Source organism: Echeneis naucrates, chromosome 5 (genome assembly GCF_900963305.1).
Source record: "Echeneis naucrates chromosome 5, fEcheNa1.1, whole genome shotgun sequence".
NCBI lineage: Eukaryota > Metazoa > Chordata > Actinopteri > Carangiformes > Echeneidae > Echeneis > Echeneis naucrates.
The window spans coordinates 5436617-5458970 of record NC_042515.1 but is presented as its reverse complement, the minus strand read 5'-3'; the positions used below and the strand labels follow the sequence as shown (position 1 = coordinate 5458970).

The following is a 22354-nucleotide window of genomic DNA, read 5'->3' as shown; positions in this document are numbered from 1 at the left end:
TCACCTTGCTCTTTTCTGACACATCGTCTGCCGTCACTCCGTGTAAAAATGACGAGGTAGCAGAGGAAAGCACGGGATCTTTGAATGAGCTGAGTGCTCAATTTGATGAGTCTGTTTGGCGGAAGTTTGCAAATGCTGTTCGACGTAAAAAGGCCAGATTTATACCATTAATAATGACAAGACCATCCATTACGTGGAGCCAATCCCAGATGACATTGGGAGAAGGCGTAGGACATCCTGGACATGTTGTCAGTCTATCACAGGGCTGACATGTAGAGCCCAGCAACCACTTACGCTCACATTGACACAGATGGGCAGCGTAGAATCAACATTTAACCAAACATACACACAGGCACATGGGGAACACTCCGGGCCTTGGCTCTGAGACCAGAACCAGAAAAAAAAAAAAAAAAGAATTAAAATGCTGAGAAAAACCGAATTTCAAGTAACAGAAATGTGATAGAAGCTACTGTACAGTATCTTAATCTTCCAGGCTGGTGCTGCAGAGAAATAACCTCCAAATGAGTGGATGGCTGATGGTGCACAATAAGCCCATTGAGCTCAACGTTCGGAAAAATGAGGCCTGCTACAATAGCAGTGTTATCTGCAGGGAGGAGGAATAAGGAACGTCTCTGATGCAACAGCCAGAATGCCACAGAGGCCTCACTGTAGCCCTGTGCTTGTACTGCAATGAATACATCACAGCAGTGTGTGTGATGGTGTGGGCTGTTTCTCTTATTTTCTTATTCTTATTTTGGTCACATTCACACCTGGCTGCTTCACCGTACAGCCACATGCACCTGCATCTGCTGCAGGGAGGGCTTAGGCATGTGTGCAAGCTGCAGAACGCTCGAGATGACTGCGAGAAGATGTTAGCGTTCTTTCATCATCAAATTGAGAGTTTCATCATCTCAAATGTAAAGTTTTAGCCCACAATTACGGCTTCGGTCTTGTAGAGTGTTATTTGATGTGATTGGCTTGCTCTAAGGGAGATTTTGAGAACAAGAAAAAGATCAAAAACTAGTCAAGTCAAGTTTATTTGTAACACCCAATTTCTCATGCAAAGTCTCAATCCTCTCTACAGGCCCATAACATCAGTGATTCCTGACCCAGCTCAAGCTCTCAAAGCAGACAAGAAAAAGAAAATCCTAGCACTTCATGAAAAAAAAATCAAAAAGGAAGACACCTCAGGGGGGAATTCAAAGAGAAAAAACAAAGTCAGAGAAAGTAGAAACTTAAAATTAATTTTTGACTCACATTCTTACCCTCCTTCAACCTGTAATCCAAGGCTCAAATATCAGGTTGCTGCGCAAGAAAAGGATGCTGCTACTCTGTTATTATTTACGCATTGAATTGCTGATCCTCAACAGATTCGATTCCTAACTGAAAAGCCAGTTAACGTTTCCCAGATAAGGTTGGAAAAGATGTAGGGGAAGGTGATGACGAGGCTGTTTTGAGGCAAATGTAGTTGAATCCTTTAACTGGTTCGGCTCACCACTCGCTCTCAGGAACATACGGAGCACATGTAGTTTGTTGAAACGATCTTGTTCCCAGCCTGTGAGCTGAATTTGAACAAAGAGGATGTTCTGGGACAGTTTGGAGTTGAAGTTGCCAGATCCTCGGTTTTCCCCTATTTCAGTCTGTTTTCCTGCTAGACCAGCTGGGATGCAGCCCTCTTTGGAGAGGCAGAAGGGGGAACATGCAACCTTTATTCTGAAAAAGCCAGGTCCGCCGGGATGACGGCTCCTGAAGCAGCGTTAGATGGCAGCGAGGCCTGTGGACACGAGGGGCATTTTGATGTGCGTCAACAGCAGCCTCCAAAAAACTCAGAGAGGGAGAGAAAGTAGGTTTGGAACACAAAATAATAAGATCGCTGCAGCGTCACAATAACGGCCTGTGTTGTTTTTCTTTCACGAGGTGAGGAGGAAAAGAGAATTTGAGGGTTGAGAAAGTATGCTGAAACATTCCCAGAACTCATCATTATTCTATCACCCCTCCACCGTCAAGTCGATCTCCTCTCTCTATTAGCAGATACAGTACATCTACAGTTGCAAGGTCCCATCTTTGGTCCTGTTGATTGGTATTCATGGCAATGCGGAGGGGAGCCATGCTGAGCCGAGTTTGGTCTGTGTGCACAAAGAGGAAAAAGGAGACAGAGAGCGAACCGGGGAGAGGAGATGTGGGGGGAGGGGGGGGGGGGGGGACAGTGATTACTTCTCTGCAGTCAAACTGTTTCAAAGCCTCTTCTCCCTCCTCTGTCAAGAGATGAGGCTCTCGCTGAAGCTAAGGGCAAGCAGACACCGAAGATCTCTTCCTGTTTTCCAAACTCCTCATCATGTTATCTCAGAGAAAAACTTTTTTTTTTCCTCTCTCTCTCTCTCTCTCCCACTGACTGTGTGTGACTCTGAAGTCTTCCTCTGCCATAAAACTTTGCATGAACTTCCTTTGTTTTTACAAAGGCTTCTGGGAGTTGAGAGCAAAGGCGAAATCTTTTCAGATTTTTCTTATGAACATGTCTGCCGCCTCACTTTTGAGGCTGTAGCACATCGCGCATCTTTTGGTGGATGGAGGGGGGAGGGAAAAAAAAAAAAAGTTTCCGAAGCTCGTGTGAAATTGTCGAGATTGTAAAGACAGTCGAGTGTGAGCGTGGCATCCATCATCTGTCGCTTAGCTGTTTTGGATTTCAGATTTGTTGCTTCAGATGATTTGTGATGATTTGTTCTTGACTTGTCTTTTTAACTAGCAAACTTCAGTCAGTATGAAGTTAAAGAGAGCAGGAGTTGAGTACAGCAGTGCCCCCCCCCCCCAACACCCCCTCCAAAAAAAAAACAACAACAACAACAAATTGTTTGTGTTTTTATGCACAAGTGTCCCCCAGTAACCTCTCATGTAACCTAAATCTCCATTTGCCCTTAATGATGGAAGAGGATTTCACAGAAGAGATCAGAGTTTAAAAATCTCTTTAACCTTCGTCCTTTACCTCAATCAAACTGAAATCAAAGAGTGTTAAGCTCCCAGCTGCAGAGAGGACAGGCGCTGCTAAATACTGTATTTACAATGATATTTCTAATGTTGCAACTATATCTGGGATTCTTTTATGCGCATAAAAGTAGATTACCGGTGATTACCGTGACAATGTCCCTGTTTGCATTTCATATTTTGTTTTCCGGATGTGTTTATTTCTGCTTTAAAAAGGAACAATATACACTACATTGCCAAAAGTGTTTGCTCACCTGCTTTGGCTCGCATATGACCTTCAGTGGCATCATTTTTAATCCATGCGGTTTAATGCGACGTCGATCCACCCTTGGCAGCTATAAGAGCTTCAACTCTTCTAGGAATTTTATGACCATTCTTCCAGAATCGCCTTTGTGAGGTCACAAACTGATGTTGGACCAGAAGGCCTGGCTCTCAGTCTCCGCTCTAATTCTATCAAAGGTGTTCTAGCGGGCTGAGGTAAGGACTCTGTGCAGGCCAGTCAAGTTCATCCACACCAAACTGTACAGTCTGTGCAGCATTAGGCTAAGTGTTGTGTCAAGGAAAAAATCCATTTGATCCAGTCCTTGGCTATTGATCACTGTCTGAGGGTTCTTGTCACTTGGATGGATTTTCTTTTAGACATAAATCCTTCAGCGAGAGCACGGCCGTGTTTTTATTGACCACTCCTGCCTCTGCTGTTGTCGTTCCAGGTAAAGTGTTGAACACAGACCTCCGCCACTACCTCAGTCTGCAGTTTCAGAAGGGCTCACTGGACCACAAGCTCCAGCAGATCATACGGGACAACCTCTACCTACGCACCATCCCCTGTAAGTACACTCCGCAGGGCTGCACACATCACTCCAACGCTCCTGCCAGCACGCGGGAAACCATCAGTGTACATAAGAACCTACTTTCAGTGCATTTGTTCTTTTTCTTTTTTTATCTGAATCGCAGTATGGAACGATCGATGTAGCATGTTCTGTGTTCGTCACACATCCGGAAATTCATCCCAGGAGAAGCAGCATTAATAGTGTATGTTCAGTGGTGTGTTAAGCTGTGTGGCACTGGATACACACACCTCTCACGCCGAACATACACATGCTAGATCCACTCATTGTCTCACAGTTTTCTGTCGCACACTGTGCAAACCACACACAAACACACACACGCTGTCACCATGGCAATGCGACCAAGGACATCTCTCTAACCCCCATGCAACTTATTTACTCGTGTGCTATATCAGCAGAGCGATCAAAGTTTTATTCTTCCCATAAATAACGGTGTGTTTTCACTCCACCACTCTGCTTTCCCTCGCTGACGCTCCGCTCAGCAGGCCCGTCACAAACCATTGTTCTTTGCTGAAATCAGCAGTGGAGGGGGTAAATAAAATGGTCGCCTCTGTGGATTCCCAGGCTAAGGCAACTGCTGTGAGCTGTATATGTTATCGGTCATTGATAGCAATGTCTCTCGTAATATAGACTTTTTTATGAAATACTAATAATCCAAAACAACAGTTGTTGTTGTTTTAGTGGGCTGTAGGATTGCTATACAAAATTCCAATGAATTTTTGAGAAGGAGTGATAATGTTCATGATGGATTAGCATGGTGCAAATTGTTTTTGCAACGCACACACACACACAAAAAAAAAACCCCATATCTGTAAATTGTCACTTTCCAGGAGCTATGAAGAATGCCACATTTTTAGCCCGACGCCTCTGCATTTCCTATCTTTTTCAGGTTACTACATGGTTTTTTTTTAGCTTGAATGTTGTGATTTTTTTGAACTGAAAAGCATGAAAATTACCAAAATTAGAGCTACAAGGTTGTTAGTACAGTAAAGGTACAAATTAATATCCTGATTAAGGTTTGTGTGGGTTGCGGAAATGCAGGTAATTTGCCAGACTGGTGCAACGGATTTCTTCTTCTTTTTTTCCCCAGGTGAACTGCCTCTGTCTGCTGTAACCTTCCTTTCATGAACACACCAAAATGTGTATTGACTTCACTAATTTCTGACTTACTAATTAAAAGCGGGGTGAATTTTATATATCTTTAGACGAGTTGAGGTAGAATGGAATCAGCAGGAGATGTGAACGTCATCACACTCTCTGTAATATCAGAGAGTGTGATGACGTTCACACAAATATTTACCACGTCCAGCTAATGCCTCACTCTGCTCCAACGAATACCATAATTGAGTGTAGTCAGGGCTTTAGTCATAAGTCGAGTGACTTTCTCCTGAGGCGATGACCGACTCGGGCACAACACTGTCACAAACAAGCAGCATCTCTGCCCCCCCCCCCGCCCCTCCCTCCCATGGGCTGGATGTTGTCTCTGTCTTGTTGACAGGGGACTCGCATGCACAAGTGTGAAAGTTGAAGGAAATAAGCTTCTTACCTATCATGTATATTTGATTTCCCCCTTTTTTTTTCCTGGAGGGAGTGAGATATTTTTTCTCATCCCGTGACTACTTATGTTCCTCTTTCTTCCGCTCTTTGCACTTCTCTCTTTCATTTGCTCTCTTTTCATTTCATATACCTCTCCATCTCGTCCGGCGCTTTTCAGTTTCATGGGTTGTTGAGTTCAACTTCAATTCTATTTTTATTTTTTTATTTGCTTTATTATTTTAGAGTTCAGTTGCGGTGGCTGTCGCCTTTTTGTCAGTTATAGTGGATGGACAGGAGATGCTGAGATGATGATGTAGAGTTTGCCAAACTCATGTCATCAGCCCCAACCTGAAATCATTCAGCCTTACCAGCTCTTTCCTCCACTCCCATATATCTCCCTGATTTGTTCTCAGTCCCCAGCATCCCCCTGTACGCAAACCCTGACATTAACTACCACAGCGAACATGGCTGTCTGCTTCTTTTTTTCTCCCCGTGTACAATAGTGGTGGTTAACCACCATTCATCATCAGCAGCCAGCGGTCCTGCCGCATGAGTCTGACTCTCTAATCCCCTGCTTGAATTACTGTTTTAATGAGCAAGAGACTGGGACTCGCACAGTGACGGCACCTCCATCATTCACCCGCTCGCTTTCAGTCTCCCATCCTTCACCCTCTCTATTTCACTTCTACTCTTTCTCTGTTTCAATTACCTTCACCACCCCCCCCTTTTTTTTTTTACTTGGTTTTCTACTTTCAGTTTATTCCCTTTTGTGTTCGGATTTCTGTCATGTTAGGGGCATCATCAAATATAAAAAACTCATAAAAGGAAAAGGATTTTAATGAATACATTTGGTAATAATACAATCACTTTCCTGATCCTCATTGCATTCATTAAACAGGTTGAATAGAAAAGCTTCAGTGATGTATTTGATGTATGTTCAGCTCGTCCAGAGCAGAAATTAAACTGATTCCTGTCATCAACCAAAGTGACGCATTTTCCCTCTCAAAGTGTGCACAATAATTACGACATGCAAAGTCCAGTGATTTTAGGAGGACAAGTTTTGTAGCTGCGAGGGAAAGTGACTCTAACCACAGTGTACCAGAGTGCAGCTACGAAACAAGATGCTGTTTCAGTAATGGGCTTGTCTGTTTCTCACACTGTTCTCTCTCACTGCAGTTATTTGGCTCCAGCATCTCCACCCTCTAAACACACAGCACAGACTCAACACCTCATAGTTTTCTTGTTGTGCAGTAATAATAAAAAAAAAAAAAAGTAATTTTCCTGCAGTTGGAAATCAATACTTGGTGTGCAGGTCGACTCAAATAGGAGTTGTCTGCCAAAAAGTCACACATTAAAACACAAAGCAGCTGCTTGAATGTTTTTAAACGTCACATAATGGGGATGAACAAGAAAATCTGAGGGTGTTTATTTTTACCCAAAATGTGTGTGACAATCACCCAAACAGCAAGAGGATTAGCGGAGATGGTTTATGTCACAGTGCCAGTGGTCCACTTTAGTTAACAGCCACACTGCTGTACAGCTGCAGCTGATCTGTGTTTGTGTGTCCTCCCAAAATCACGGTCATTCGCTGCTGAAGTCAGGCACTCTGGGGGTATGCTAGTTTCTACTTTTCGGACAGTTTAGTTCAGTATAATTCATGTTGAAAGGAAAGAAATATGAAAGACAGGCAAAGAGAGAGAGATGAGGAGAAAAGGAGACAAAGGGAGGGGTAAATCCCTGCGTCTCCTTCACCGGCTTTCGGGACGGGCTCCATCTCAAAAACAACAGTGGAGGCTCTCGAGACCTCCGGAGAGGAAAAAAAGGAAGACGACAGAGAGTTCAGGGTCACACAGTCCGCACTGGGATAAGAGATGATCTATCACTACACTTGTGCTCAAACACACACATACATTGCTGGTGCATGGATGGTTGCAGAATAATTCTGGGACATATTTCTGCTGAGAGAAAGATGTTCTTACCTTTTCTGGAGCTGATATTTCTTCTCCTCCGCAGTTAATTCTTTTGTAAAGAAGTTTTTTTTTTTTTTTTTTTCTGTCCCTCCTTTCTCACAGTGGTGACCGGGGGGCTGCTTTCACCACATTGCGCCAAGTGTTGTTGTTGTTTCTTTTTTTTTTCTGTTGTTGTTGTTATTTGTGGATTAGGAGCTATTTGTAGGTTTTGCTCTTGCTATAGAGCCAGCACTAATATTAACAGGAGTTTAATTACAAGTCCAGAAGAAACAATGCAAGTTCAGCATCAAACTTCTTTCCTTTACTCAGCAGTAGTTGTCTCCGGTGGTGGACAATAATTGCAATGTTAACTCATGTCTCTATCATGTCTTTCCTTCTGTTCTGCAAATTTACCCACAAGCCCTGGTCTGTCTTGTAAATTTCCAACAGCGTGCTCCAATCTGTTCTGAAGATATGCCGCTGCTTAGTCGGTGAACTGCGACCTCTTCTCAAGCTCTGGTCGTTTCCGACCCATTGCCGACAGGAAAACACATTCAGCAACGGAGAACATTAATTTTAGATTTTAATAACATGTTCCTAAAAGTTATCCGAGTTATTGAAAGACAAATCAGTGTGACTGTGTGTATGTGTTTATTGGTCTGTTGTTGCGTATTGTTTGACAGGCTTTGTGAGTAATTCATGACAGATTGTCAGGTTGTGCATGATGCGATGATAATATCACTCCGGTGCTTGTTAGCTGTCAGTCATTTGACACATTTTATATACGGCACATCGGCTTTGCATGGATGGTTCCCTTCTGTTTACCTGTTTTTTACGTCTGTCTTTTTCTTCTTTTTTTTCGCGGCCTGTGAAGCTGGAATTTATTAGATGAAAGTATGAACAAGAACAAAAGAAACAAAAACTATAAAGACACCGGCACTGCTCGTCTGTTCCTCCGTCCACATCCACAAATTATCCGGGGTTTATTTACGACCATGAGTAAACATTTTCATCAGGCCTCGGTGCGGCGTCAAAAGCAGAAAACTGAAATAGCTCAAACAACTCGCCTCACGGTATCACTCCAGAGTGAGCACTGGCCTCAAACAGGCCACCCCAGTAAAGATTGTGATTCCACCATTTCTTTCTTGTTCCCTCTCTCTGTCTTGCCATTTCAACAGGAACGCTCTAAGCCATTTTTTTTTTCCCAAGCACATACACAAAACTATACACAAAATCATCTTATTAAATTCACGGCGTGCCACTGCTGTCTACCTCAGATGTTCCCGCCGTGACATGCTGCCACTCCAGACAGTTTGAAAAATAGGTCTCGGCAGTGCACAGGCCTGAGACCTTGCGAGACTAAACTGACAATTTGTTTCAGTCCAGCACACAGACACACACCAACACATGTAAACGCACAGCTTTAATCTCTGTGTGTGGCCATAAAATGAGCAGAATAGGCTGACATTTTGGGAAATTTGGTATTTCACTTTCTTCCCTGAAGTTAGATAAGACAGCACTGTGTCCTGGTTTATACATAACTAACGGTACATAACAGTTGCTGTTTTGGTTTGGTTTTTGTTTTTGTTTTGTTTTGTTTTGTGTTTTTTTTTTTTTTTTTTTTTTTGGAAACAGTTGTGACCAGATTATTTTTATCCATTGAACTCAGTAAAATGTTAACTGCCGTTATTGTTTTTCCAAAAAGGTATCTAACACTACCCCTCGACACCCTGTTGCAGTGACTACATTATCGTTAACGCACTGTCAGCACCTGGTTAAATGTGCGATATTTAACTTCTCTCGCTGTGAGGTCTCTCAATCAAATGAAATAGTGTGCGATCATTGGAGGTGTTGTCATCACCAGCGTTGCCTTTAGCTCCTCCCCGTTTTGGATTCATTCAATTTCAGCGCTTCCAACGCATTTTGCCCACCAGGAATAAAATTGGTAGAAAAAACAAAAAAAGCAGTTTCACTTTAGAAATCGACGACTTATCAACAGTTTTCTCTCAAGTTGGATGTGAGCTGAGCTGCCTAACAAGCTCATGGCTCTCTTCCCTGAAAACTTACAATCCAGACAGTACAGACTTCATTCTGTTGAAGCATAAAGTGGAAAATGACCCGTGGCTTAAAATTTGGACAAATATCAATTTTAAGCTTTTTGGCAGGGTTAGGTAACAGACCACTATAATGATTAAAATCCTGTATTTATCAAGGTTAGGGAATTGCTGGAAAATTGTAATGCATATATATATATTACATAATACAACCAAACAAGTTCAGTTAAGCTATCTTGCGTCTAATCATCGTTCAACCATGACATTGGTGATGAGCCTTACATCTAACTCAAGGGAACAAAGCTTTTTTTTTTTCTAAAATCTCTACTCCGAATACTGCTAGACCTGATCTAATTCAAATTCCCTGCCTGCTCTAATAACCAGCAGCATCTGTAGCTTGATATGTTGACAGAAAATCTTTGTTTTATTCAGAAACGCCTTCTCCACAAAAAGACAAGACAGGCGCTTGTCTTGTTTAATTAATGGCAGTGTATTGATACGATATCAGTCCACTGTTATATTTAGTTTGAACAATCCGCCTCTGGCAGTTTATTTATAGGTATATCCAAAGTGTCAATGTTTGTATGGCAAAGGAAATTACTGCGTGATCGAACAAAGTTCTGCTTTAAAAAATTCGATGCCTTCGTTCGGCTCTCCCTTCAAACTTCAGAAATCCCTTATTATGTTGTCAGAGACTGATCCGGAATAGGAGACTTATGGTATATATTGGTGTGGCACCCAGGATGATGGCTGGGGGAGATGCTTGGCAGGTACATAACAATGGCTGAAGTAATTGGGCTACAGGGGACGTCTTTGAGGGACCAAAGCCAGTGCCGGCAGGCAGACAAGTTGGTAATGAGAAGCAGCAGAGGCTGGCATTCTCACACACAATACAATGTCAACAGCTTTTGGTAACACAAACTGTGGTATCAAGGCACATTGGGAAAGCATGCATCTCTGGTGTGTTTTTTTTTTGTTTGTTTGTTTGTTTGTTTGTTTTCTCCATTTCAATTCTACAATCGTACAATTCTGTAATTGCATTCCTCTGCTTTGGTGCAGGGAAGCTGTCACCATCTAATTAGTGAGAAAATATGTGAGTGGAAAAACAAAAGGGGATGGCAACATAACGTTACTTAATAGGCCATTGGGCCATTGCAATCTGCACAGTGAGTTCCCTCCTAATTGGTGCAGGCTCCACAAGTGTCAGGAAATCTACAATCCTGGTCAAAGTCAACGGCGTCTTGAATTTCAAGTGCACAATTTAGAACATCTTTAATAATAAATTCAAGCTATTCAATTTTGTAAAACCCAAGGTCATTTAAGCAAAGAAAATATACCTCTCATACTAGTGGAGTAAAAAAAAAAAAACACAAAATGTCCCCCCCGACATCTTCATCGGTACCTTCCATTAAAATTTGTTTTCAAAGCTTTAGGACATGATGACAACCTCTAATGTCTTTTTGAAGCCATTTAGATGCTTCTTGCTATTTTTTCATGGCAGTTTCTCTTCTACTGCTGTCCACTTAAGCTCTGTCCTTTGTCCTTTGGGTCGTTGTCATGCTGAAAAATCCTGAAGACCTTCACCTTTAGTAGCAGAGGTAACGGAGCACCCTCACAGCCTTATTAAACTGCCACCATATTTTATTGTTGGTATATTGAGGTTTTCTTTATGGGCTTCCTTCTGTTGCCTATAAACTAGCTGATGTTCTCTAAGAGCTCTGCTCTGGTTTCATCAGTCTATAGGGTAATATTCTGGAAATAAAGACAAGTTTTTTGCTGAGTCTTGTCATTTTGTGCTTTTATCTCTAATAGTGGTGTCGTATTGGCCCTTGTTTGAATCACGACCGGTGTCAGCAGGGATTCTGCAGGGATTTCAAGATTTAAAATGAATTCATTGGCTAATTCGGATGACTACATATTATATTATATTATTTATATTATTATTAGCAGTAGTAGTGGAGGAGTGTTGGGAAGAAGAAGAAGTCTTTTTTATTTTGTGTTTGTGTTAGTTCGCTGTTATGCAAGTTTCTTTCTGTTTACTAACCTTTTTATAATAAAATAAAATAATAATAATAAAATATTCCAGTTCATTTGCATTTATTCCTGGAGATATTCTGAATTATGCACTTGAAATTCAAGAGTGGCCATCAGTTTTAACTGGCTGTTTATTTGGGTTATTACACAATTTATTTAAATGTGCATTGTAGATGTACAAGAATTAGCTTTTTGAGGCTGTTTCGGCGCGACTTAATGTTATCAAACAGAGCTGCAAAATGGCCTGAGGTGCCTGAACATTTGAAAGAGTATTCAGTCATCAAGGTCTTATCCAGACTCGTCACTGCTTGACCTTCCTGGCGTCAGTTGAATATTATTTCAGCATGCTCTGATTTCCTGACACTGAAATCAGGTTGTTATGATGTTTTAAATTGCCTGCTTTTCCGTATGTAAATGGCTCTTTATGTCAGCCTCAGCGCCCCACTGCTGGTCTCCCAGGGTTGTTTCAAATCCTGCCCATCCTCATAGCGACTCCCCTCTGTCCTCCCCGTGACCCTGAAAAGGATTCCCGAGGCTTTGTGAATAAATGTATTCATTCGATGACAACGGTGCGACGGTAAATTTAGGTGACAGAGATTGCTGTGGAATGTGACACAGATGATTGGTTCATGCTGTGCGCCCTGTTCCGTCTCCCATGCGGTAAAATAACTGCTGTCTTCCCTCCTGTTCAGCTGTGGTTATTTCTATAGAGTCTACAGGTTTGGTGGCGCACCACCCAATTAGACTTCAGTGCAATTGTGACACAATCCTACTTATTTATTCATGGAATATGCTTTACATAATCCGTGTGCTAATGTAATCATTCGGTGTCCATTTGAGCCTTGTGGATATCCATCTTGAGGAGAGGAGAGCACCCGTTGGCACTGGAATAGTCTGTGCCTTCACTGCAGGAGCAAAGTCTGCTCTCAGAATGGCCTTGTGCCATTTGCATTGACGCCGCGGTCCATGGGACAGAGTGAAACTGAACCACACCGGGAGGTTACACAACCCACCGCTTCCATCGTATTTCATATCCCTAATCTTCTCTGCAGGGGTTTTTTTTTTTTCCCCCAATCTCAGCTGTATTCAGTATATATATCAAAAAGCTCTCAATAATAACTTGTAAGCAGAAGCTGCAGTTATTCAAACAGGACCAAATGAATTATTTCCCTCACTGCTCCACAGGCCTTCATAAATTATCCATTTATCACAGGATGGCACTGAGGTCTCTCTGGTCTCTTGTTTCAAAGGGCAATGCCCACCCTTCTGTGAATGTGCCTCAGACACGGCCCAGGAATAGATCACAGGACCACTGTTACTTGTGAATCATGAATGATGTCAGATGTCAGTCAAAGGCTGTTCGCTTACTGTGTATCTGTACTAAAATAAAACCTTATATTTAGAGGTTCAGCAGCCATCTTCATGATTGCGGCACATCTTACTGCGACACTGGGAGCCGTGTTAAATAAGGAACTGTTTGCTGAATATTTGCTTTCATTCCATGGAAACCTCAAACTTGATCTCATTGACCTAAAAACATCCAGCTTTCTAAAGTCCCTGTGTCCACCCAATAGCAACATTACCTGCACTGCTGTCTTCTCCACTCTTTTGTACTCACGTCTCTTATCTAAAATATGCTGGGACGCGCATGTTTATGCATGTATTTTTTTGGTTTTGTTTTGTCGTCCCAGGTACCACGCGGCTTCCTCGAGAGGGCGAGGTGCCTGGTGTGGACTACAACTTCATCAGTGTTGGAGACTTCAGGATCCTGGAGGAGAGTGGGCTTCTCCTGGAGAGTGGAACCTACGATGGTACGTATCAACACGGCGTTAAGAGCGTCAAAGACCTGTGTGTGGCTGCCTGTGTTTACCTACAGGGTTCACGCTGACAGCTCTGTAATAGAGTGAGGGTAAGCTCAATATTAACAGTCATTATGACTTATGGCCCGCATTTGTGAAAGAGTGACAAGCGGGATAAAATGTATTGATCGGTGAAACATGATTAAAGACTTGTTGGAAGTGACATTCAGATTAGCAGCGATAGTCGCAGCCCTCGAGATGAGCTCCTCTATTCAGCTTTCTCCACTCTGTGTGCAGAGCGGGGCCGCTGAGGGATGAAGTGTGCAGACCTAAGATTTAAATATAAATGGAAATACTATAAAAATTCACGCAAGGATTTAACTTTTTTTTTTTTTTTTATTGTCAGCATGGATTAACATAACCCTTACATTTGTCAGGGAGGTAAATGTTTTACCAGCCAGCCAGAACCAGCAGTGACAGGTGTGGTGCCGGTGCAGATTTCTTATTCTGTTTCAAACTCTGTTCACTTTGTGTCCACAGCGATAACCACCATCCCATTCATTCCTCTGGTTTTGGGTTTTTTGAGGGGATTTTGAAATTTGAATCACTTCCAGTTGGAGTCATCATTCCATAAAGTCACTTTATTTCTTTACCTGTGACTGTTGCAGTCAATAAAATAACCTTGAATCTTTTGAGATACATTTCCTTTACAGAAATGTATCACATTATAATAAGTTAAGTGTGTAGGTTGAGGTGCATTATAGTGTCTCATGACACCTGAAACAGGTGTTGCTGGTTTTCGTTCAACCAACTGAAATTGCCACCTACGGCATTTTGTGAAGGGAATTTTTCCATTTAAGAGGGAAAAACAGTTGAGCATTTAAATGCATTGAAATGTACATATTAAACGTGTGAGTGCAACCGCATTACACACATACAGAAAGGAAGCAGGCTGTTCTTGTTTCATTTGCAATATATTATCTCTTCAAATGCCTCAGGGTGCTACAAACTACCACCAAATTATAATGGAGGCACTTTCTTCCATTTCTCATTTACTTTAATCATCAGCCACAGTTCACTTATGCACAGGGAGTGCTTGTCCCCGTGTTTGAATTCAACACTCGTGCACACTTGTGGTGCATCTTCATCTTTACATTTACCTTTGTGCAAATTCTTAGATGCCTTTTGCTTCTTCTTGTGTGTTTACATGTCGGAGTCAGTGGCTCTTTGTCTCAGTGCATAATCACAGGATAACGTGCCAGCATGCAGGCCACTGTAGAACCTGATGGTGACCTTATGTAAACCAGTCGACCTGCTGATCTCACCGGCTGGCTGCACGGTCACACATCAGGAGGTCCCACTTGTGTTCTTACTCTCAAGTCATGCTTTATTCATGGGATGAACCAGCCTTCCTTTTCCTCCCTCTCTCTCCTCTCCAAAGCTTCTTGCTGAACCAGTCCAATGTGGGAACTTTGTGCTTTTATTCTGCTGTCGCTGCTCTGTATAAAAGGCGCCAACAGCTGATTGCAATGAGAACATTATTGTCCCGTCTCTGTAAACAGTGGGACAGATGTTGATGCTGTTGTGTGATATATCTTGTTGCCATGCTACCTACAATCATCACAAATTTCAGCTTTGTTATTTATTTTATTTTATTTTTTTTGTGCGTGGAAACCAGCACAGGCAGCACAACAGAGGGCCTTCTAATCAGCACGGATCTCTATAAAACTGGCACCAGAAACACCCCACCCTCCCGCCTGTCATTGCTCTCTTAAAAAAAAAAAAAAAAACTGATCTCATAAAATTTAATTTGAAAGCATGTAGCTGCAGTTAACATGTGAGTCACCAGTGGCTTCTATTTAACAACACGGCATCAAGCACACTCAATTTTTTCCAGTAAGAAGTTTACACAATGAGGGATATTTCAGCATGGTGAACAGCTAAATGGCCAATATTTACCATTTCTTACAGCTTACACTACAACAAAACATAAGCACTTGCCCTGCATTCAAAGGTCTTAGAAAGTCAGACTGTCGCATGTGTATTTGTGTCATGAGGGGATTGGAGCGGGGATTTCTCTCACATTGCGCAATGATTATGGCAATAACATGATAATCTTCCTGCTCTCTTTAAGCTCATTCTTTCCCACCACAAATCCAGGCTGCTGGAAAATGGAAGAGGATTTTTCTAAATGTTCGAGGGGCACGCTCTGGTCGCATGAATGGACCTTCTCTGCACCGTTCTCCCATTCCCATTCAGCCACATCTTGTGCTTCCTATATGATGGTGAATTAAAAGATAAAGTCGAATACTCGTCTGCCAAGAAAGCGCCTTAGCGCTGACGGCAGCTTCTTCTGAGTGCGCGCAAGTGTGTTTTCGTTTCTGTGTGTGTGTGATGGTGTGCGCATTTGCTGTATGCAAGGCGAGGTGCACATTTTGACTGAAGCGTGATGGGCCTGATAAGGTGCCAGTCCACATGTCTTCATCTTTGTAGCACAATGGCAGCAATGACTGTGCACACGCACAGGTACACACACATGAACACGCACTCGCACATCTGCGTACATAGAATAAATCCCATCTGTCCCTGTGTTGGTACTGATCATCTAAGAATTCAAAGATCAGGTGCTGCCAAATCGCCTGCAAGCTGTCCTTCATCTCTGAGCCGAAGCCAGGCAGGATTTACGCCTTTTGTAGAAAGGTTCACTGTGGGTGGAAGGGGAGGGATGGAGAGCGAATGACAGCGGGTGTTGATAAAGATGTGCGCTGAGCTCCTCCACTGGAAGCCCCTTTCCTGCGGAAGCAGGACTGCTTTGGTTGCATGTAGATCGGTGGATTAGCTCCTCAACAGTTGGGAGGTTTCAGCCGCCCCCCCTCTCCCACACACACACACACTTTCTCTTAAACCCAGTGAGCACAAGCCCTCTATGGCTACTGTGGCAGAGAGCGCTGATCTCTCAGTGCCACAGTCAACTCAAAGAGGAGCTGGAAGTAATTTGATCATGGAATGGGATTTACTCCATTTAGTTGTGCTTCAAAAGAAGCTTTTTTTTTTTTTTTTCTTGAGAAAAAAGGAAAAATCAAAAATACTCTCTTGGTCATATGGGTTTCATTCTTTGTGTAAGGAGTTCATGAATCATCTTCATATTAAAAGTGCACAGTTAGTGAGCTGTGCTCAAGGTACTAAACTAATGGGATTCTTAGTTAATCATAATAGCCTCACTAACAGTCCCAAATGACTTGCCTGAATGCTCATTATGTTAATGATTCATATGTAACACTTTTTCTCTACTTCGGAGATATTTTATGGGGGTCATTTAGTGCATTTATACACATAATTTCAATTTAAACAATGCCTGTTCTCCTCTTTCATAAATCATCTATGACCCTCTTAATCTCACACCTTCTCTGTTTAAGTGGCGATCAGAGGTTAGGACACAGCACACGCATGCCTTGCCAAGCTCTGACTGTCTCTGTGGGTCCAGGCTGCTCTGTGGTTGTCAGGGTAGGTGCTGGCTACTCCGTGTTGGTCCGGAGGGTCCCAGCTTGCCTGCCAAGCAGACACATCAGCCATCTGTGCCAGGCGCTGAGAGCAAGTCTCCTCGGACTTGTGGAGCCTCTGAGGGTCAGGTTGGGACACTGTTTTAGTGCAACTCAAAACAGCAGGACGAGCCCTGAATAGTTCAGCACAGTGAAAGTGCAAGACTGGAGGAACCACTGCTCGGAAAATTTCATTCAGCACATACAGAAGGGGTGCATCACTAATCTACCAGGGAACAGGAGATTCTGCCGAATTGAGATCCACTTCAAACCTGTTGTTCTGGAATCTCCATCGTGATAATGATTCAGATTTAAACAGGGAAGGAAAACCGACAGGAGATCAAATTGGGTGTGAATGGGGCTGCAAATTTATACATTAGCTTCAAAGTGGTTTTACCGGCTGGGTGGATTTTGATCGCGTGGCGGTGCAACTGTAGTCATCTGCTCATGATCTTAGAGAGATGAAAGCGCACTCATGACCTTGTGTAGCTTATGCATGGTGTCCTTGACAACAGGAGTCTTTTCATTATGAGTGGCTGATTTCACCACCATGAAATTGCTTGCAGGCACTTTGAAAAAGGAGGCTCACTCTTCCTGGCTCATCAACCTGGTGACACGAAGATCACAAGCAATGTCAGACTAGCTCCCCCTGCTCATCAGCTTATGAGGCCTCCCGCCATTTATAACGGCAAATGGTGCCACAAATCTTTACTGGCGCGTCACTTCTACACACCTCTATGTTCGCAGCTCACATTTATTAGGGGCCAAGAGACATGTGTGTAAGTAATTAATCACAGAGGTAGCGTCTGTCTGATGAATGTCAACGTGTGGCAGGAGACAGGCGGAGATTAGCCAGCAGACCCAATCTCTCCTTGCTATCTCTCCTGTTAATGAAGCCATCCTTGACAAATGCGGATGAGTGTCGCTTAGTAAACAGAGTCGAGTGACAAGGGCGGGGGGGGGGGCGGGCTTTCATCCAGCTTCCTTCTCCTCCGCAACCTTTCTGCTGCTTTGAGGAATCTGAGCATAGCTGCATTAACCCAGTTTGCTGTGTATTGTTGTTGGCATGCCCGAGGAGATGACGCCAGACTCAAGATGGGCTCACTTACCAAAAAAGCTGCTGTAATGTTACTGTATGGTGCACTAAAGCTGCTGGAACAACTGTGATGTTTCCTCAGAGCCCTCTGTTCTTTCTGGCACGCACGCCGTTGTCATCCTTCTCCTGTCGTACCAAGCTGCTCCTCAATGGCGCAGCATTTGTCATGTCTGCGCAATCATGCTTAAGTACATGAAAAGGTTCATAATACCGCGGTCCCATCCGCAGCTGGGCCCAAATTAAAAGAAAATCAAGTTTATGGAGGCTAATTAAATTGCTGAAAATCCCTGTATGCCAGTGGTGCCTCTCCCTATTCTTTAATTAATATAATTATACATCATGATTTAGCTGAGACGACGCAATATGATGATGCACAGTAGATATTTGACCCCACAAATAGATTGTCAGAACATGCGTTTGATATTACTGCAAAAACACAACTGACAGAGAAGCATTTAGCACACAAATAATTATAATAAATAGTACAGATTGGAATTAGCATACACATTATTTATAATCCTAATAGAGGTTGAATAATTACCACAAATAAATTGAGTTCCACATACTGCTCACCAGCGTTACATAGATGGATCACCCTGTGAGCTAAATGAGCCGATGATTTAGCAAAGTTTTTCAAGCGCCATCCCCCCCCCCCCCCCAAATTTCAGAGTGCTGTTATCCCGCTGAATAATTACAATCTGGAACACAAGGTTTTTCTTCATTAGAAAAAAACCTCAAACTGAGTGATAGATAATTGCTGTATTCAATGATCAGTGTAATTAGTTGCTGGCAAATTCCAAGTGAAGTGATTTTAATGTTACATGAGTCATGACAGCCTTGTGGTGTAGTTATCCTAGGAAAACAAAGCAAGGGATTAAGAGATATGAGCATCATCTAGAGGAACCAGACTTCCGAAAGGCGACCATGAGGTGTGTCACACTCAAGGAATTCATTTTCAGGTGTGACGTCAGACATTTTGGCCGTGTTTGGGTTCATTTTAAAACTCTTATTCTATTATTCTGCTCTCCCTCTGCCTCGTCTCTCCATATAAGGTAACTACTACGGCACCCCGAAGCCTCCGGCAGAACCCAACCTGGTGCAGCCTGACCTGGTGGATCAGGTCCTGTTTGATGAGGACTACGGCGGGGAGGTTCCCCGGAAACGCACCACCTCAGTTAGTAAGATGGACAGGAAAGACAGTACAGTCCCCGAGGAGGAAGATGATGATGAGAGGCCACCGCTGGTCAATGGATTGCCCGGTCAGTAAATGTCAAAGCACAAAATGTCAAGTTAAATAACAGAGTTTCCACCATGCTCTGTTGGTCCTTTGTTTGTGGAATTGCCACATTTGGTCAAAGTCGCTGTCTGTTTCTCTACTGAGACTTAATGTGTTTGTCGTGTTACAGATTGTGTACAGTTTGATGGGCGCAGTATGTGTGTTGGAGGACAGGGCTGATCTCAGTCCGTCACATAAAATAGCATTTAAAGATTGCTTAATGACGTCGCCTGAGCAGATTGATAATCTCTCTTTAGCTCTTGTCCCATCTGCTTCTCATTTATTTGGCAGTCAAGGTTATGCTGTTTTGTAGACCCTGATCAAATGCTGCTTTATGCTTTTTTTTTTTTTCTTTTTTTTTTTAATTACAGGCCAGATGGGTGAGATTTATTATACATTGATATGTACACGTAAGCCTTTAAAAAGTCTGTTTTATGTTTATAAACTAACTGGGACGGTTTGACCTCCAGTGCTATTTAAAGGGCAAATTCACCCACTCATGATAAATATGATTCTACTTACACATCTGAACCTTACAGGAATAACAATAATGTCCTGTCCTGTAAGTGACCCAAAGAGCTACAACTGGTCCAAAGTAGACCAAAGCATAACTAAACCAACAGACGTGGTAAAAGAACAGGACCCACTCTGGCCTAAATAAACTAAATATAATTGGATCTTATTTTGCCTCCGGGGTCTTTGAGACGAAGTACCAGTTATCAATCTCCAACCGTTTTTATGGTTAACTGTTTTCCTTTCGTCAAGCATAAACATTTGCCACTTCCAGCCTCTCAAAAGCGAGCGCTTATTGTATTTCTGCATCTTCCATTATCACCAACTGATTCTCTGCGATAATGAAAATAAACAAAAGCTGCTGTTCTTCTGCAGGTAATCCTTAGTCCTCACTGTAGACAATTGTTTCTCAAACCTGGGCAAACAGGATAAAAGATATCTGATGCCTGCCTGCCTGCCTGCAAAAGTTCACTTAGATAATGTTTTGGGTGAATAAACCATTTAATTCTGGCCTGCCACTGAGCTACATTCAGTGACTAAACAGGGGAGACATGTTCTCTCCAGGGTGACAGCTTCTCTCACACATATGCATATGTGTGAGAGAAGCCACACTGTGAAATATCTCTTGCGCTTTCAATGATTTTACTTTACTCTCTAATATGCTGTCGTACGGCTCACCTTGAGAAAGTGTGATCCGGAGAGCAGGACAGTGGATGTGATCAATTAGGACAAGTCTTCAGCTCCCCAAGGAGCGAATCTGTCCTTAACGCTGACAAGGAGAGCAAGCCTGCAACAGAAATAGGTTTCATACTGTGCACCATACCTGAGTCGAGGTCCAGGCTGAGTTGTTTTTTTGACTGAATGAAACATTGTTTTGACAGCCATGGTGCAAACACTGCTTGCTCAGCTGTACAAAGAATTTGCAGACATCCAAAGTCTGTTTACCCAACTGCTCTGTCATATTGAAATCAAACACAAAAATTATGCCCAGACATCGAGGAGTTTCTTTTTATGGAAACAACCCAGTCACAATTGACTGCTCGGCTCCAGCCCGCAGCTGTGGCAGAGGCGTCTCAGACCAGCCATAGATGGGCAGAGTTATGGTCGAATGAAAAAAGAGGTTAATGGAAAATGTGTGCTCTGAGTCTTTAAACTCCTGACAGCAGACTCTCCCGTCCTCGCTCAGGCTGTCGTTATCAACCCCCTCCCCCCCCTCCGCTGTCCCTCAATAACTCACCTGATTTGTATCATGGAGTCTGCCCTCACCCCGCTGTGAACCTTACCGAGGACCTCAGTTACCCTGGAGGCTCTGCCCTTAGTCCGGCCCTCCAAATGTTTACAGGACTTGGAGAACATGCAATGCAGTGCTTTCGCATCCTTAAATGTGAAGGCCTGTTTCTGATCAGAGAGGCAAAGGAAAAAGAGCCTGTCAGAAACTGCAGATAACATGTCGATGCTTTTGAGGGGCTCTGTGCTTGAATTTTTAGCAGCTTTGTACTTAATCTAAAATTCAGGGGGAAAGATCTTTAGGAAATATATTCCCCAGAAATGGCTCTTTGTGTTGTGCATGACATATTTTAGCATTATCCTCTGTTGTGAGGAGGATAGAATCACATGAAAAGAAAAAGGATGAAAAGGACTCCTGTTTCATCCTTTTATAAGCGTCTTCTGAGAGAAGGCATGAAGTGCTAAGTGAATTAGGAGGGTCTTTGTTGTATGTTTCATGTTCATTGTGGAGCGCCTCATCATTAAAGGGGAGTGTCCACAGATACAGTAGAAAGTATGTGAGGAGCACTGTTGAGATATTATTATGCAGAACCCGCCTTAAGGTTCAAGTGGTCCTTTCTAATATGAAACCGTGCCTCTATCATTGCAGCCCAGAGGGAATGCACGCATACACGTAGGCCCGTGCATTAACACAAGCAAATGCAAAGCAGCCCTTCGGCAAAGGGCTGCACTCTATCACTCACATGCAAATCCGGTGAGCAGCATCAGGCCTCCCTCCACTTTCTGCAGCAGGCAGGGAAGGTTATTCCTGCGGGCTTCCCCTCCGCTCCGTCTGCTCGGTTTTCTCCCCGTTGTTCCGCTTTCCATTGTCTCTTCCACTCCTCTTTCCAGAGCACAAAGAGAGGGCAGACTGGAAGAAAGCTGTGCCCAGCTACACCCAATCCAGTAGCTCCATGGACTTCCGCACATGGAGCTCTCTTCCTCGTGATGACAGCCTGGAGCCGCTGCCCCTTAATTGGGAGATGGCTTACACCGAGACAGGCATGGTCTACTTCATAGAGTAAGTCACAGAAGCTGCCTAAGGGTCACCAATTTAGTGCTGGAACAGTCATTTAATGAGCATCAACTTTATGAACCTTATCCACATTTTCAACCGTAAAGTCATTGATATGTGACCTAAAATACCTTCATGTTCGTATGTTTCATCCTCACATACACATTTAAACTTTATGAACTCTGAGTCTCTTTGTATGTTCAACTCTAACACATTTGTACTCTCTCTGACATTTTAGCAAACGAGCAAGTTATTGAAAATGCATCAGCATTTGAATCAGCATTTATAAAACACATTTAGCTTTCACATGACGTCAGCCATGAAAAGTCACACATTATTTGCAAATGCTCAAGTGGAAATGATAAACAATGTGGATAATAATAGCAATTATCATAACTGTAATAAAGTGATTTAACTTTTCGACCATAAATGCTCTCATTAAATGACCCA

General features: G+C 42.9%; 1 protein-coding gene across 1 annotated transcript in view; it reads left to right on the top strand.

Annotated features, from left to right (window-relative positions):
- magi3b (membrane associated guanylate kinase, WW and PDZ domain containing 3b) overlaps window positions 1-22354 on the top strand; it is a 113893-nt gene that overhangs the window by 71388 nt on the left and 20151 nt on the right. The window contains exons 2-5 of the mRNA XM_029502889.1: window positions 3690-3806; window positions 13092-13211; window positions 18887-19093; window positions 21742-21910. Of these exons, the coding sequence (XP_029358749.1) occupies window positions 3690-3806; window positions 13092-13211; window positions 18887-19093; window positions 21742-21910 (613 nt within the window). The remainder of the gene's footprint in view (window positions 1-3689; window positions 3807-13091; window positions 13212-18886; window positions 19094-21741; window positions 21911-22354) is intronic.